The sequence below is a fragment of the Liolophura sinensis genome, chromosome 12, assembly GCF_032854445.1.
Source record: "Liolophura sinensis isolate JHLJ2023 chromosome 12, CUHK_Ljap_v2, whole genome shotgun sequence".
NCBI lineage: Eukaryota > Metazoa > Mollusca > Polyplacophora > Chitonida > Chitonidae > Liolophura > Liolophura sinensis.
The window spans coordinates 2,176,679-2,195,314 of record NC_088306.1 but is presented as its reverse complement, the minus strand read 5'-3'; the positions used below and the strand labels follow the sequence as shown (position 1 = coordinate 2,195,314).

At 38.3% G+C, this 18,636-nt stretch overlaps 1 protein-coding gene across 1 annotated transcript in view; it reads left to right on the top strand.

Moving 5' to 3' along the window:
* The window catches only part of LOC135478995 (kidney mitochondrial carrier protein 1-like), a 30,129-nt gene extending 11,735 nt beyond the window's left edge, over positions 1 to 18,394 (top strand). The window contains 10 exon segments of the mRNA XM_064758694.1: positions 1,883 to 2,030; positions 2,966 to 2,991; positions 2,994 to 3,059; positions 4,296 to 4,381; positions 7,188 to 7,286; positions 7,767 to 7,891; positions 9,555 to 9,615; positions 15,916 to 16,014; positions 17,084 to 17,164; positions 17,674 to 18,394. Coding sequence (XP_064614764.1) covers positions 1,883 to 2,030; positions 2,966 to 2,991; positions 2,994 to 3,059; positions 4,296 to 4,381; positions 7,188 to 7,286; positions 7,767 to 7,891; positions 9,555 to 9,615; positions 15,916 to 16,014; positions 17,084 to 17,164; positions 17,674 to 17,712 — 830 coding nt within the window. The 3' untranslated portion in view covers positions 17,713 to 18,394.
* The last annotated feature ends 242 nt before the right edge of the window (positions 18,395 to 18,636 follow it).

The window sequence follows — 18,636 nt, the reverse complement described above, 5'->3', positions numbered from 1 at the left end:
GTAGTCCCCTGTTAGGGACTGGGATAAAAGTTTGGGCACCCATATGCAAGACCCTCTAGTCCCATGTTATTTTTACAAGGCTCGTGTACATATAGTGTCTGTAGTGTCTGTTAAGGGCAACATAAGCAGAATTGCGGCATAAATAAACCCTTGAAGCATTTCAGGATCGATTTCATTTAAAAAAAATAAACATTCCAGTTTGATTGAAGTCTTTTTGTTAACATTTTTCCGTGCATATCTTTCTTTCTTTGGGCGCATATACCAGTGATACCCATATACAGAGAGAATTTCATGTACAAGTCAGGCATGCATGTAGATTCAGCCAGAATTTGAAATCAGGCTGTCTCATTTCCATGTCTCCCATGTTAATGTTACGGCATCAGAATAGGGCATCTCAGACACTGAGGCACCCCCCTGCCTATTAAAAACTTATGAAGCTGAGCTGTGGGCAGCCAGCCAGCCAGCCAGCCAGCCAGCCCATCAGCATGTATGTGTACATGTACATGTACAGATGCAGGCATTGGCACTGTGACCTGCAGCCTGCTGTGGGAGATGTGTTGCTAATCTGTTGAAATAATATTGATTATTTTAAACCCCAAGCAAATAACTAGAGTACACACACATGTAATTCTCTTGTCTTTTGATAGGTACATGCATGTACATGTAGATGTCCAGAACACCTGTGTAGAAAGCTAATAAGCCCCAGTAGGCAGTCTCAGATAAAAGTCTTCTGTTTCTATAAAACATGTAAAACACCACTAAAGGTAAATGAAAAAGTAAATCATCTTGTCAAAACAGTGTATCACATCTGCTATGTAAAGTGAGTGTATGGTGAAATACTGGTACATGTGTTTCCCTATCACATGTAAATACTGGTACATGTATAATCAAACCTGCATGTACAGGCCTTCAATTTATTTATTTTTATTATTTATTTGATTGGTGTTTATGATGTACTCAAGAATATATCACTTACACGACGGCGGCCAGCATTATGGTGGAGGAAACTGGGCAGAGCCTGGGGGAAACCCACGTCCATTCGCACGTATGGCCGGAAAGGAAGCCAGCATGAGCTGGAATTGAACTCACAGCGACCGCATTGGTGAGAGACTCCTGGGTCATTACGCTGCTCTAGCGCGCTAACCGACTGAGGAGAAAGGCCCCCGGCCTTCAAATTTCAGGCGTTCTATCTTTAATATCTATATTTATAGCATCCCTTGGTTATATAAATAATGTCAGAAATCAGCTGAATTGGATTGTTAAGTATACATATGTACATGTACCATCACACTTTCACATGTTCGCAGTCCTAAAACAAAATGCATGCTTGGTGATAATGGTGATGTGTTGTGTATATGCCACACAGTATCCTACCTACACCACAGAACAGACATCATTAAGAGTCCAGATGGGTGGGGGGATCCAGGGGTGCAAGTCAAACTCCTAATCTCCTGAAAGGCAAAAATGTAAGGTCTGCATTTACATGTATTAATCACTATATTTCTTGAAACGGTATGTACTGTTCTGAAAATTATGTCATTATACAACATTCATTTATTTCATTGGTCTTTTACACTGTACTCAAGACTATTTCAATTATGCACTGACAGCTATCATTGTGGTGAGATGAAACCAGGCAGAGCCCCATAGAGAACCATGACCATTCGCAGGTTGCTGCCAGACCTTCCGAGATACAGTTTAGGGCTGAATAGGAGGTCAGGATGCGCTGTCATTATAAGACACAAACAATCTAGCTTAAAGCCTGTGGCCTGTCTGTGTGCATGTGTACATTAGATATGAATACATGGACTTCTCCTGTATATCAGGTATAAATCTATCTGGACGTTTAACGTGTTGTAAACTAAAGTGTTTGATTACACAGGTACATTTCCAATCGATACAACAAAAACTCGCCTCCAGATTCAGGGGCAGACCATCGATACCCGGCTGACGGAGCTGAAGTATCGAGGAATGACCCATGCCCTCTCCCGCATATTACGTGAGGAAGGCCCCAATGGCTTGTATTCTGGGTAAGTGGTAACACCGGGCTTAGGCCCACTAATTCAGAGGCAGGTGTGCCACATGGTGCCATCCTTAGACCCCTGTTATTTATTGTTTATTTATTTGATTGGTGTTTAACCCCGGGGGCCAGGACCATTTCACTTATACGACGATGACCAGCATAATGATGAGAGGAAACCGGGTAGAGCCTGGGGAAACCCACGCCCATCCTCAGGCTGTTGGCTATTTATGGTACATTCATCGTTCATGTATAGGATAGAGGTCATTATGAAAAGTCTTCACGATTATGACGGGGGCGGAGCGAAGCTATTTCATGCAAAGCCACGCCCTCTCTTCCTGTCTCTGGTCTGTCAGTGTGTCAACCCAACAGCCGTTGTTATGTCACATGGTCGGTGACCTGTCAATCAATGTCTGTTCACTCACCGCACGGTTCTTTGGCTCCGCCCCTACTGTCTTCATATGAAGATGTTTTCTTCATCAATAAGTACTTTGGAATTAAAGCCTGTGATTGGCTGAAAACACCATCGATAGCTAATCTGTCATCTAAGGTGTAATAATGTATGTAGTATACAGGACAGTAGAGAGTCAGTAAAATGCTTTATGTGTGTCCAGTTGCTTGTCAACTACTGTGGTTGTATGCAACAATGTACAGATCAGGTATGAAAATTTTGTCCAAATTATTTCAGTTGATCAGTGGAACTCTTTCCAGTTAAGCCTTCTGATAAATAATTTTGGTAAAACAAAAAATCAATTCAAAGGTGTTGTACCAATAATTTTGTAATTTTTGAAAGCAAGGAGATGTTCATGTTCTCATGATCTGTCTACAGGTACATATTCATGGCAATTGGCTGCCGGAGACAGTCAGATTTTATTGTTAAATCTACAGGTTAAATAATTAACCTGTTAACTTTCTTGTCTTTTTGTTGTTTTGTTTCCTCTGCAGCATTGCTCCAGCTTTGCTCAGACAGGCACCTATGGTACCATCAAGATCGGAGTTTATCATACGTTGAAAAGAGCTGTTGTTTCAGACCCAAGAGGTATTTATGAAAGAATCTTTTTTACTTGTTAGATATTTACATGTACATACGACTTTTCACTCAGATTTCAGGCCATTAACCATATTCGAATCTAGCTTCTGTTACTGGTAAAAGGGCTTCTTTTTTTTGTGTTTTAAGATGCCATAGATCCCATGGCCATGTCTCCCACACTAATGCTTGCCTGCCGTTGTAGAAGTGAAATATTCTTGAGTACGGTGTAAAACATCAATCAGATAAATAAATCATATACATGTATACACGTAGATGATCTGTAAAGCGAAAATAGTGTACACTGTGTCAGTCAGCAAGTTCAGATATAGTGTACACTACATCAGTGAGGACCTCCAGATATAGTGTACACTACATCAGTGAGGACCTCCAGGTATAGTGTACACTACATCAGTGAGGACCTCCAGATATAGTGTACACTACATCAGTGAGGACCTCCAGATATAGTGTACACTACATCAGTGAGCACTTCCATATATAATGTACACTACGTCAGTGAGCACTTCCATATATAGTGTACACTACATCAGTGAGGACCTCCCAGATATAGTGTACACTACACCAGTGAGGACCTCCAGATATAGTGTACACTACATCAGTGAGGACCTCCAGATATAGTGTACACATACGTCAGTGAGCACTTCCAGATATTGGTATTTATTTATTTATTTGATTGGTGTTTTCCGCCGTACTCACGAATATTTCATGTATACAACGGCAGCCAGCATTATGGTGGGAGGAAACCGGGCACAGCCCAGAGTAAACCTACAACCATCCATTGGCCGGAGAGGAAGCCAGCATGAGCTGGACTTGAACTCACAGCGGACCGACTTCCAGATATCGTGTACACTATATCAGTGAGGACTTCCAGATATAGTTTACACTGCGTCAGTGAGCACTTCCATATATAGTGTACACTACATCATTAAGCACATTGCAGATATAGTGTACACTACGTCAGTCAGCACCTCCAGATATAGTGTACACTACATCTGTGAGCACTTACAGATATATAAAACAATATGTATATATATATATATATATATATATATATATATATATGTTAACATATATATATATATACAAACATATATATGTAAACATATATCTATATCTGTATATATATATATATATATAGATATATATAGACGCGCATGTTAGATCTGATCCAAAATGACTGTGGCTCTTCTGTTTTTTTATTTTAAATTTTTTATTCAAACTTTTCAGATGAGACGCTGGCTGTAAACGTGTGCTGTGGAATGGTGGCAGGGATTGTTGGCAGTGCATTGGCTAATCCCACTGATGTCTTAAAGGTAAATATAAAGTGTCCATGTAAGACAGTGTTATGTTTGGCAATGTAGATGTCTTATTCGACCTGTCTACATGAAAAACAGTATTTAACTTATTTAATTGTATATGCTAAATATGGCATTCTGTAAATCACCTGTAATGTCATGGAATTTTGCACCAGGTACAGTGTAATCACCCCAGCTGGACAAACTGTAGTATAGGCAGAGTGATATCACATTTACTGTACATCACCTGTAATGTCGTGGAATTTTGCTCCAGCTAACCTCCCTGCTGAACAAACTGGAGTATAGACTGAGTGATATCACATTTACTGTAAATCACCTGTAATGTCATGAAATTTTGCACCAGGTACAGTGTAATCACCCTGCTGTACAAACTGTAGTATAGGTTGAGTGATATCCCATTTACTGTAAATCACCTGTAATGTCATGGAATTTTGCTCCAGCTAACCTCCCTGCTGTACAAACTGTAGTATAGACTGAGTGATATCCCATTTACTATAAATCACCTGTAATGTCATGGAATTTTGCTCCAGCTAACCTCCCTGCTGAACAAACTGTAGTATAGACTGAGTGATATCACATTTACTGTAAATCACTTGTAATGTGATGGAATTTTGCTCCAGCTAACCTCCCTGCTGTACAAACTGTAGTATAGACTGAGTGATATCACATTTACTGTAAATCACCTGTAATGTCATGGAATTTTTCTCCAGCTAACCTCCCTGCTGAACAAACTGGAGTATAGACTGAGTGATATCACATTTACTGTAAATCACCTGTAATGTCGTGGAATTTTGCTCCAGCTAACCTCCCTGCTGTACAAACTGTAGTATAGACTGAGTGATATCCCATTTACTATAAATCACCTGTAATGTCATGGAATTTTGCTCCAGCTAACCTCCCTGCTGAACAAACTGGAGTATAGACTGAGTGATATCACATTTACTGTAAATCACTTGTAATGTGATGGAATTTTGCTCCAGCTAACCTCCCTGCTGTACAAACTGTAGTATAGACTGAGTGATATCACATTTACTGTAAATCACCTGTAATGTCATCGAATTTTGCTCCAGCTAACCTCCCAGCTGAACAAACTGGAGTATAGACTGAGTGATATCACATTTACTGTAAATCACTTGTAATGTCATGGAATTTTGCTCCAGCTAACCTCCCTGCTGTACAAACTGTAGTATAGACTGAGTGATATCACATTTACTGTAAATCACCTGTAATGTCATGGAATTTTGCTCCAGCTAACCTCCCTGCTGAACAAACTGGAGTATAGACTGAGTGATATCACATTTACTGTAAATCACCTGTAATGTCGTGGAATTTTGCTCCAGCTAACCTCCCTGCTGAACAAACTGGAGTATAGACTGAGTGATATCACATTTACTGTACATCACCTGTAATGTCGTGGAATTTTGCTCCAGCTTATCTCCCTGCTGTACAAACTGGAGTATAGACTGAGTGATATCACATTTACTGTAAATCACCTGTAATGTCATGGAATTTTGCTCCAGCTAACCTCCCTGCTGTACAAACTGGAGTATAGACTGAGTGATATCACATTTACTGTAAATCACCTGTAATGTCATGGAATTTTGCTCCAGCTAACCTCCCTGCTGTACAAACTGTAGTATAGGTTGAGTGATATCACATTTACTGTAAATCACCTGTAATGTCATGGACTTTTTCTCCAGCTAACCTCCCTGCTGAACAAACTGGAGTATAGACTGAGTGATATCACATTTACTGTAAATCACCTGTAATGTCGTGGAATTTTGCTCCAGCTAACCTCCCAGCTGAACAAACTGGAGTATAGACTGAGTGATATCACATGTACTGTACATCACCTGTAATGTCGTGGAATTTTGCTCCAGCTTATCTCCCTGCTGTACAAACTGGAGTATAGACTGAGTGATATCACATTTACTGTAAATCACCTGTAATGTCATGGAATTTTGCTCCAGCTAACCTCCCTGCTGTACAAACTGGAGTATAGACTGAGTGATATCACATTTACTGTAAATCACCTGTAATGTCATGGAATTTTGCTCCAGCTAACCTCCCTGCTGTACAAACTGGAGTATAGACTGAGTGATATCACATTTACTGTAAATCACCTGTAATGTCATGGAATTTTGCTCCAGCTTATCTCCCTGCTGTAAAAACTGGAGTATAGACTGAGTGATATCACATTTACTGTAAATCACCTGTAATGTGATGGAATTTTGCTCCAGCTAACCTACCTGCTGTACAAACTGTAGTATAGACTGAGTGATATCACATTTACTGTAAATCACCTGTAATGTGATGGAATTTTGCTCCAGCAAACCTCCCTCCTGTACAAACTGGAGTATAGACTGAGTGATATCACATTTACTGTAAGTCACCTGTAATGTCATGGAATTTTGCTCCAGCTAACCTCCCTGCTGTACAAACTGGAGTATAGACTGAGTGATATCACACTTACTGTAAATCACCTGTAATGTCATGGAATTTTGCTCCAGCTTATCTCCCTGCTGTACAAACTGGAGTATAGACTGAGTGATATCACATTTATTGTAAATCACATACAATTTCACCTGTTTTTTTACCAACTTTTTCACCATGTACAGAAAGTTTATGAGTTGGTGAAAAAAAAAATTTCCAAGAAATTATACAGGTAGATGATTTACTCTGTCACCAGTCTGCCAAATCTGAGCTTTTTGGCTGCCTTCAAGATCAGATTAACACATACATGTTTGGTTAATAATTCGATGTAGGATATTGTGATGAGTCCGTGACTGTTTGTGGGCTGTAGGTGCGGATGCAGGCACGATGTGGAACGATAGAACAGACAGGGATGATGCAGGCGTTTGTCAACATCTACAGACAGGAGGGCATCAGGGGATTGTGGAGGGTAAGTCCAGCCCAATAGCTCACTTGTAGCAGGCGTCTGACATACCCCAGGCCATTAGCTCACTTGTACCGGCTGTTGGCATCTGAAATACCACTAGGCTAAGCTCACTTGTAGCAGGCATCTGATATACTGTACCTCGAGCTCACTTGTAGCAGGCATCTGACATACTGTACCTCTAGCTTACTCGTAGCAGGCTGCTGAGAAGAGTGTTTCTTAGGTAAGAAGGGCGTCCGGGGCCTCTCACTGTTTCGTTTGCTCTGAGTTCAAGCCCAGATCATGTTGGCTTCCTATCCGGTCGTATGTGGGAATGTCTTATAGCAACTTTGGCAAGGTCGTGGGTTTCCAGCGGGCTCAGCGGTTTCTTCCCACCATAAAATATTCTTGAATGTGGAGTAAAACATCAATCCAATAAATAAAGAGATAATTAGGTAAGATGAGTGGAAGCTTAAATAACTGTGATGTTGTTGTTTGTGTTTTCAGGGGGTGTGGCCTACAGGTCAGAGGGCAGCAGTGGTTGCAGGGGTAGAACTTCCAGTCTATGACATCTCCAAAAAGCATCTCATAAACTACAGTGTTTTAGAGGATGGAAAAGTGACGCATTTTGCGTGAGTTCAATTTAAAAATAGTAAATATAACGAACTCGAACTTGATAATTTTTTTCACATTTGTGTCCAGTCAAATTCAAGTGATAAATAATATTTTGTTTCAAGTTTATGACATGCTCATACTCAGTCATGTCAGTAACACATTACGCTGGCCATTCGCCATGTAAACGTGCATTTTGTCATCTGTCACATGTCATTAGACAGCTTATATTGTCATGGGAATTCTCCACAGTCAACTCTATATATGATTTATTTGACAGCATCACTGCCGATGCTGTCACAAAATATTTGAGGGCCATTTGCCTATATCATAAAATATAAATTTTAATTGTCATAAATATTTATAGAATAAGTTATATACACATAGATTTCAAGATAAACTATTTTTTTAAAAATATGCTGGTTTTCGAGATTTAACTGTTTTGTTTTTTTCTTATCTGATTTTAATCATTTTTTTGTGTTTGATATTCTCACTACCATATTGAAAACCTCAACTGCCTCAGGGTTTTACCTTTTTCTTGCCACGATATATTGCCGATGTGGCGTTAAGCCATAATTATTCATTCATTCATTCATTGTCTTGTGATACTGAAATAGTCTGTGTATATGGACAAAGAGAAAAAATAATACACAAATGTGTATATAAAAACCAAAGAACTTCCTGATACTGTGACAAACTCAATTTGCCATTAGCTGGAGCAGCCTGTTAGTTATGGAATGAGTAAACACTGGTTTATAACACAAAATATTTTACTGAAAAAATCTGACCGAGAAGTTGTACATGTATGCCCAGTGCTACGGATAATTTTTTGTCAGAGGGAGTACGTTACTCCCGACTTGTAAAGAGAAGGGGTATGTTTCTTATGACTAAGTACTAGGTACCACAGAACACATTTTTTTTTTTTTTCAAATACCCAGCACTTCCCTATTTTAGGTCACCAGTGATACACCGGGAAGGTGTGGAGTTGATCGAGTGAAAGGGGTGAAGAAAAGACATAGGTCTACATGTGCATACTTGTATACGTAGGCAAAGGAGTCTTTGCTGTAGCCTGTAGAGTCTGAAAACTAACATATGGTGGAGAACGACGAGCACATGGTTCACTGTGGATATCAACTTTTGATTTTGACAGAACCGTTTGCTTTAAATCTGGCATGCACGCTAGTTTTCCGGAACTTAGACGTACACACAAATCTTTGGGTGTATACAGTACGCTCTGTTTTCATTTTAGAAGCGTATCATCTTACTTTTTAAGCATATTTACTCCTGTACGCCCCTTATCTGTAGCACTGTATGCCTGAAGAAACACAGGGATGAAATCCCACACAAGGTCAACAACAATGGTGTCCATAGAGCTGCTTGCTACAGGTAAACATGCGGTGCTTATTCATGGCCTTTGTGGTTCACACACCAGCCTGTTGCAGTGACCCAGGAGGCGCTCACTAATGTGGTCTCTGGTAGTTCAATTCCAACTCATGCTAGATTCATGCTAGCTCTGCCCAGTTTCCTCGCACCATAATGCTGGCCGCTGTCGTATAAGTGCAATGTTCTTGAGCACTACGTAAAACACTAATCAGATAAATAAACAAATGGCTTGCCTGTAGGGTCATTCTGACTGATAGATAAGTAAGTATTGTATGTGTGTTTTTTTTGTGTTTTAAACAGAGCTAGCTTCATTGCTGGACTGGCTGGAGCTATAGCCTCTAACCCCATAGATGTGGTCAAGGTAAGAGATAAGGGTGATTGTGTTACGTGTAAAATATCCAGGTAATAATTCTATGTTATCATAGCATGAAAGGAGAGGGATTATGGTAAATACTTGTTTTATCTTATTATAATACATGCGTGTAATATAAGCATTCAACTTCAATCATTTCTGTGAAATGCAGTGAGTCCTTCGTGTAGACTCTCGGGAGTTCTGTAGCATGTTTGGCCTAGCTTCTGCTACTACTGTGATGGTTTAAATTGTCCACGACTGTCTTCAACCCAATTTTGTCTTTCTCTGAATCTGTTTTTTTGAAGACTTGATGAGTATGCTGTGGTAGGACTGGTTCACTGTATGGACAAACTCTATTTTTTTGACCAAATCCACAGGGGATCATTATATAACAAATGTATGTTGCTAGTGTTGAAATTCTTCCATCATTTCCCCAAATGATAACAAGGATTGTGTTTATTGACTTGGACTGGAATCATTGCATTTCATGCAGATTCAATACACCAAGCGCTGAAAAGTTCAGTTAGATGAGTCAGGGCCATATCTAGACAAAAAAATCAAAGGTTCTGACCCCAAACTTTAAAGGTGACATTGTGACAGCGTGCGTAGAGAAATTTTACAAAAGGCAACAAATAATGCTTTCTGAGAGCTTCAGACTGTGTGAATTTGTATAAAAACTTTTTAGTTAGGTATAACTTTTTATTTGTTAGCCATCATATATACATGTACTCGTTAGTTTTAATGCAGCTGGATTACAGCTACAGGTAGTTTGGGCGTCTCACAGTTTTCCAGAACTAAAACAGCTCTAGGTATGGCCTTGTGACTATCCACAGATTTAACATCATGGCTGCTTTCCTTACTCAAATATATTGTTGAAAATTTTCTGAATTTTTTTTTTCTATTTTCTGAATAAATAGGCTGTACTTCTGCTTCCTGAATATACATATGCCTAGTCTTATCCGACATGTATTAAGAGTGTTTGGGAATATAATCCATTTTCTAATCGAATATTATTCTGCCTGTGCAAATGACTACATCTAACCCTGATGCAGCTGTTGGTAGCATTTCATTACCATTGGCAGGGTTGTATTACCATTATCAGGGTTGTATTACCATTATCAGGGTTGTATTACCATTATCAGGGTTGTATTACCATTATCAACATTGTATTACTATCAGCAGGGTTGTGTTGTCATTAGCAGAGTTGTATATGTATGTTCAGGATTGGGCAGTGTATATGTGCTGATGACATTGACAGAGACTTGCATTTTTCAGAAAGCAACTTGTGGATAAGTTTTGTCTGTAAAATATCAAAGATGTCTCTGCCAACATTTATGTACAAATCCGTGCAGTATTCAAAAGTAAAAGTGAACTATAGGTCCATGCCTTCATTGTATTTTAACCTGCTGCGCCAGATCTGATGGTTTAACACATATATTTTCGTTTAATTTCTACTTCAGACATACATGATGTCTAACACATGTATAAAGAGACCGTAATTCTTCTACATTACAGACTTTATATCGCAGAATGTTGTTTTTTGTGTATTTTTGTCAGGAATTAAATATTTTTAAGGTGCCTCTTAACGAGCAACTCTGAGTGGAGACTTGACCTCCCGTGACCCCGGGCCCGTGTCAAGATCAGCCAATCAGAAGAGAGCGTCGAGCTGGGGCACCAGACGCGGGGGCGTTAGACGCTCCTCTGTAGCGCTTATCCAGTGTTCAAACCCTAGTCCCTCCTTCATCCAGCCAGTAACGTAATCCATCTGAATTATCATCCAGCACTTTTGTCAGAAGTTTTTGTGTTTTGTAGTTTGGAATTAATTGTGAAAATCGAATGTACTACAGAAATTACAAAAGCCAGTATACATTCATTTTGTTTCTAGTCCAGTACTCTGTACGAAGTAAATTTTTCCTATGTGCTTTTGGAGAATATATTTTTATAGTTTATATGAGTTAAAATGATCATTTTTTGGCTGAATTAAAGTTTTTTACACTGACCATAGAAATCTCACCTAAATTTTTTGAAGACAATATTGTTTCACAGTCAAAGCACAGTTAGTTGGCCTTCTTTGATGCCATGGATAATATACTATAATAGTGTAAAATCTAAATAAGCTTTCATTCTTATACATTGTACCATCAGGACAGTTTCATACACATGAGTTTTGTAACTTATATTGACATCATTTTGCGAAAAAAGGACTGTATTCCGGTATTTCATTTATGTAAGCTTACAATAAATTATTATTTTTCCTTGCTGTTTTGTGACATTTTCAACCAAGTATAAACTTTACCTATTTCAGTGTCATGGAAGGTAACAGTTTTTGTGCCCTTACGCCACCATCAGCCTTTCACATTTAGCATGATTAGGGCTACCTTTGGTCCATCTTTCATGATAGGTCCTCGATATAAACAATGGTAATTCATAACAACACAAGAATCATGTAAATAGCCGTAAAACTAGTATTCTGTAATTGCACTTTGTTGTACTTGTGGCCAAAAACCACACATTCTAAACACATTATTCGACAACACAGTTGAGTTGTCATGTACTATATGAGGAACATGGCTTTCCCATACCCTGAGAGTGCTATATATAATACATTGTTTTTGGTATTGGTTACAAACACACGTACACATTCAATTTTTACATGGTTCCCCAGTGTATACTGTATATTTTAACACATACACCAAGTATTTCATACACACACATACAAGTGGTTATAGCTACAAACACACCTACACATTCAATTTTTACATGGTTTCCTAATCTATGCTGTATATTTAACAAGTGGTTATAGCTACAAACACATGTAAGCATTCAATTTTTACATGGTTCCCCAGTCTATGCTGTATATTTTAACACATACACCAAGTATTTCATGCAGACACATACAAGTGGTTACAGCTACAAACATATGTACACATTCAATTTTTACATGGTTCCCCAGTCTATACTGTATATTTTAACACATACACCAAGTATTTCATACACACACATACAAGTAGTTATAGCTACAAACACATGTAAGCATTCAATTTTTACATGGTTCCCCAGTCTATACTGTATATTTTAACACATACACCAAGTATTTCATACACACACATACAAGTAGTTATAGTTACAAACACACATACACATTCAATTTTTACATGGTTCCCCAGTCTATACTGTATATTTTAACACATGCACCGAGTATTTCATACACACACATACAAGTAGTTATAGTTACAAACACACGTACACATTCAATTTTTACATGGTTCCCCAGTCTATACTGTATATTTTAACGCATACACCAAGTATTTCATGCAGACACATACAAGTGGTTATAGCTACAAACATATGTACACATTCAATTTTTACATGGTTCCCCAGTCTATACTGTATATTTTAACACATACACCAAGTATTTCATACACACACATACAAGTAGTTATAGCTACAAACACACCTACACATTCAATTTTTACATGGTTTCCTAATCTATACTGTATATTTAACAAGTGGTTATAGCTACAAACACATGTAAGCATTCAATTTTTACATGGTTCCCCAGTCTATACTGTATATTTTAACACATACACCAAGTATTTCATACACACACATACAAGTAGTAATAGCTACAAACACACGTAAGCATTCAATTTTTACATGGTTCCCCAGTCTATACTGTATATTTTAACACATACACCAAGTATTTCATACACACACATACAAGTGGTTATAGCTACAAACACATGTAAGCATTCACTTTTTACATGGTTCCCCAGTCTATACTGTATATTTTAACACATACACCAAGTATTTCATGCAGACACATACAAGTGGTTATAGCTACAAACACACCTACACATTCAATTTTTACATGGTTCCCCAGTCTATACTGTTTATTTTAACACATACACCAAGTAATTCATGCAGACACATACATGCAGACACATACAAGTGGTTATGGCTACAAACACACCTACACATTCAATTTTTACATGATTTCCTAATCTATACTGTATATTTAACAAGTGGTTATAGCTACAAACACACCTACACATTCAATTTTTACATTATTCCCCAGTCTATACTGTATATTTTAACACATACACCAAGTATTTCATGCAGACACATACAAGTGGTTATAGCTACAAACACACCTACACATTCAATTTTTACATGGTTTCCTAATCTATACTGTATATTTAACAAGTGGTTATAGCTACAAACACACCTACACATTCAATTTTTACATTGTTCCCCAGTCTATACTGTATATTTTAACACATACACCAAGTATTTCATACACACACATACAAGTAGTTATAGTTACAAACACACGTACACATTCAATTTTTACATTGTTCCCCAGTCTATACTGTATATTTTAACACATACACCAAGTATTTCATACACACACATACAAGTAGTTATAGTTACAAACACACGTACACATTCAATTTTTACATGGTTCCCCAGTCTATACTGTATATTTTAACACATACACCAAGTATTTCATACACACACATACAAGTAGTTATAGTTACAAACACACGTACATATTCAATTTTTACATTGTTCCCCAGTCTATACTGTATATTTTAACACATACACCAAGTATTTCATACACACACATACAAGTAGTTATAGTTACAAACACACGTACATATTCAATTTTTACATGGTTCCCCAGTCTATGCTGTATATTTTAACACATACACCAAGTATTTCATGCAGACACATACAAGTGGTTATAGCTACAAACACACGTAAGCATTCAATTTTTACATGGTTTCCTAATCTATACTGTATATTTAACAAGTGGTCATAGCTACAAACACACCTACACATTCAATTTTTACATTGTTCCCCAGTCTATACTGTATATTTTAACACATACACCAAGTATTTCATACACACACATACAAGTAGTTATAGTTACAAACACACCTACACATTCAATTTTTACATTGTTCCCCAGTCTATACTGCATATTTTAACACATACACCAAGTATTTCATACACACTCATACAAGTAGTTATAGCTACAAACACACGTAAGCATTCAATTTTTACATGGTTGCCCAGTCTATGCTGTATATTTTAACACATGCACCAAGTATTTCATACACACTCATACAAGTAGTTATAGCTACAAACACACGTAAGCATTCAATTTTTACATGGTTGCCCAGTCTATGCTGTATATTTTAACACATACACCAAGTATTTCATACACACACATACAAGTAGTTATAGTTACAAACACACGTACACATTCAATTTTTACATGGTTCCCCAGTCTATACTGTATATTTTAACACATACACCAAGTATTTCATACACACTCATACAAGTAGTTATAGCTACAAACACAAATAAGCATTCAATTTTTACATGGTTGCCCAGTCTATGCTGTATATTTTAACACATACACCAAGTATTTCATACACACACATACAAGTAGTTATAGCTACAAACACACGTAAGCATTCAATTTTTACATGGTTGCCCAGTCTATGCTGTATATTTTTCACATACACAGAGTATTATAGCTACAAATGTATTCCATAATTAGAACCAGGTGTTTCCCCCTGAACATGTATAGTACATTGTGTCGATTTAACTCTAGACTGAGTAAGTACAAGTAACGTTGCTAAAAGTGTAATTGCCAAATTTCTCCATTTTTTTTTTTTTTTCGTCTTATTAGGGCAGTTTTGATCTCTTCAGTCGCTAATGGTAAAAAATGTCTTACTATCTGTATCATGTGACTTGTCAAAAAGGCTATGAACTTTTGGTGACATTAGTTTACCGATCCCCCATTTGAGCCAGTGGAACGAAAGGTACCTTATTGATTGAGGAACTTCTTCAGTTAACAAACATTCAGCTCTTCAGTTTTGTCCATTGTTTGTCTACTCAAAATAACTTTTTGTGAAACCTATCTCCTGTTGCCCATGTTAAAGTAAATTTAGCCAAATTTAGTTGTCTGACATCTTTGATAGGTCACATGGTACAGAAGGACTATGAACTCGAAGCGCTCCTATAATTGTAGTGCTGACTTATTACAGTAAAATCTGAAAAAAATAACCCAACTACACATATAACTTTTAAATCCTTGTATTAATATGCTCCAATTGGTCAGTCTAGAAAATATGATAGAAGTCTCCATGTGTGTAAATATTATTTTGATTTCTTTAAATACTTAACCATATTAAGGAGCTCAGATACTTTTAGCTCAAGAAGAGATTAGCAGTAAGAGTGACTGAATGCTTACAGTACTGGTGTTTGATGTTTGGGTTGGTGTTGTTGTTGCAGACACGGTTGATGAGCCAGAGGAATTTAAAAGCTGCTGTTATGACCCCCAGCACCGCCACTCCTGCCATCTACACCTCGTCCCTGGATTGTGTCGTTCAGGTGAGGGCACCTGGGTAACAAGGGGGACACATCAGAAGTTCAGGAGGGGCTTGTAGTGATTTATTTGTTTGATTGGGGTTTTATTCTGTACTCAAGAACATTTCACTTATGTGATGGCGGCTGGCCATATGGTGGGGAGAAACCGGGGAGATCCACGGTCAACGATAGATTGGCGCTCGTTGCTGAAGGATTAAAACATACTTGTCTTTCAGTCGCTAGGACACACAAGGTGCAGGATCAATCCCAGCCTAAGACAGCCTCAATTTTCAGCTTGTTTTGATGAGTGTTCAAGGAACCATGTTGACAGTATGCGGTTGACATTGTTCGTGCCCCCATTTGCAGTCTAATGCTGGGTAACTTCCAGCAATATGAAAAGCGGATCCGTATGGCTCACATGGGAAAATGTGTCAGTAACTTGGCTGTGGGTGGTTCTTTACCTCAGGCAATGGGAGACTCGACACTGAGGTACACAGAAGATCCAGACAGCAGCAGATCCCATCGTTCTGTGTAGTATGTGTGTACTTTATATATGTTTTATGAGCGCACGTATACCAATACTTGTGACGGAATAAAGGAGAGAACAAATTTGTTCACGGCTTTGAACCATCTTGATACAGGCGGGAAAGAGTTTTATGAGTTACCCATTTGCTTTCCTCTGTTCATAATACTGACCGCCATTGTACGAGTGAGAAATTAAAATAATAGAATTAAAATAAGTTAAGTAAATTAAGTCATCATCAGTTCCATTAGATGGTCTATATCATAGGTATAACAGTTGGTATGCTATATCCTTAAATGTTTGAAATATTTAATGGTCTGTTTTTTTAACTCGTCTCCTACAAGCAAGCTGTTTGGTAGCTTGGATACCATATGCGAGTTTTTAGCTGTTTTTAGATGTGTTCCGTTGCTAGTTTTCGGGGTTTCCATTTTCATTGCAAAATCCATACAGGAGTTGTTTCCTGATTGTACTATCATACATGTTTGTTATATGATATGGCTGAAATATTGGCATTAAAGCTCAATCAGTCATTCATTTGACTGAGATTAACCTGACTGTGATTTGTTACAGACGGTGAAGACAGAAGGTGCTCTGGCATTGTACAAAGGTTTTATCCCCACATGGGTCAGACTGGGACCGTGGAACATCATTGTATCCTTTTGTGTGGTGTCTGTCTGTCTGTCTGTTGCCCCTGTCTGTCTGTCTGTTGCCTCTGTCTGTCTGTCTGTTGCCTCTGTCTGTCTGTCTATTTGTTTGGCTTCATAGGAACTGGAAACATCGGTAGTTGTCCAAAAATTTTGGAGAAATTGAAAATTGTTTTGAAACTTCATGAGGATGAAGACGGTTTTGTGCATTACCTGTGGGGAAGTTCAACATTTACTTGCCAAAGGAAGTCCTTGTATTCTGGGTACTCTGGTCATGCTAAATATTTTTGCTTGTCCAGGAATTGAAATGTAAAATTCTATCTGAGGAGCCAGTGATCTATTTAGAGCTCAATTTGACATCTTAATTTGAGATGTTTAGGATTTGGCCCCTAAAATGCCTTTATTTCACGTATAGTATGGCATTAGACATTGGCCAGTCAGTGTTACGCCTTTGTTTTTCCATTATTTAGTTTTGTTAACGTTGTCTTCTCACTTTCCCTTGACCAGTCACTCCAGTTCTTCATGACCTATGAACAGTTGAAGAGAGTCTACTAACTCCCAGGGGGAGACAACCCAGTGAAAACTTGGAATCACCCCTGTGGGTGCTTGGGCGTGCGTGCTCTGTTCAGGGTGTGGTCTTGGATTGTACTCTCATACCCGTGTGCTCTGTTATGAAGGCGAGACAGGCAGGTGTTCCTTAGACCAGCTACCCCCACCCACAACCCAGTAGATTTGTCTCATCTGCAACATTTCCAGTGGGAATGACAACCAGATTTTTCAATGCAGAAGCATTCTCATCTATTTATTTGCTCATTGCTCATTCTCATGATCCATTGAAGCTGCAAGTTTGATCGTCTATTTAACCTGCTGTGAGGAAGGAGAATGGAAGTTACTTTACACCTTTCTGTATTGTGCCTGTACTGAGGAGCTATGTGTAAATACTACAGCATACCCACAACTCTTGGTTTTCTACTCCATTTTGAACATTTATGTATCCGGATCCAGGAGCTATACCCCATATAGCGCTATCTCCGCTCTCTAGTATTACTCATCACATCCACCACTCACAAATGATGTAAAAAAAAAACTTGAACAACGCCAAGGTCACTGGGGTCACAGTGACAAGGCAGGAAATGATATCAGGAAAACACAAGATGTCTCAACCTTTGTTTCTTTCAATGCAGGATGCATATGCCTTATCTTCATCTGTAACCATGTCTCAAAGTTTGCACATCATTACACCTGAAGCAGTTTTATTGAGGAACCCTACTGGTCTGTGCGAGGACATCAGTAGTGAGGCTAAGCCTAAGCAAGCCTGTGTTTCACAGGCTCCAAATGTCAAGCTTGTCTGGTGGTGGTAGTAAACAACCATTGAGTGGAGTGCATTTGCTGTGAGGAGTATGCCAAGAAGCTACAGAATACTGCATTTGTAGCGTACATTTGTATATGTAGCTTATTTCTTCTAATTTGTGGGACACC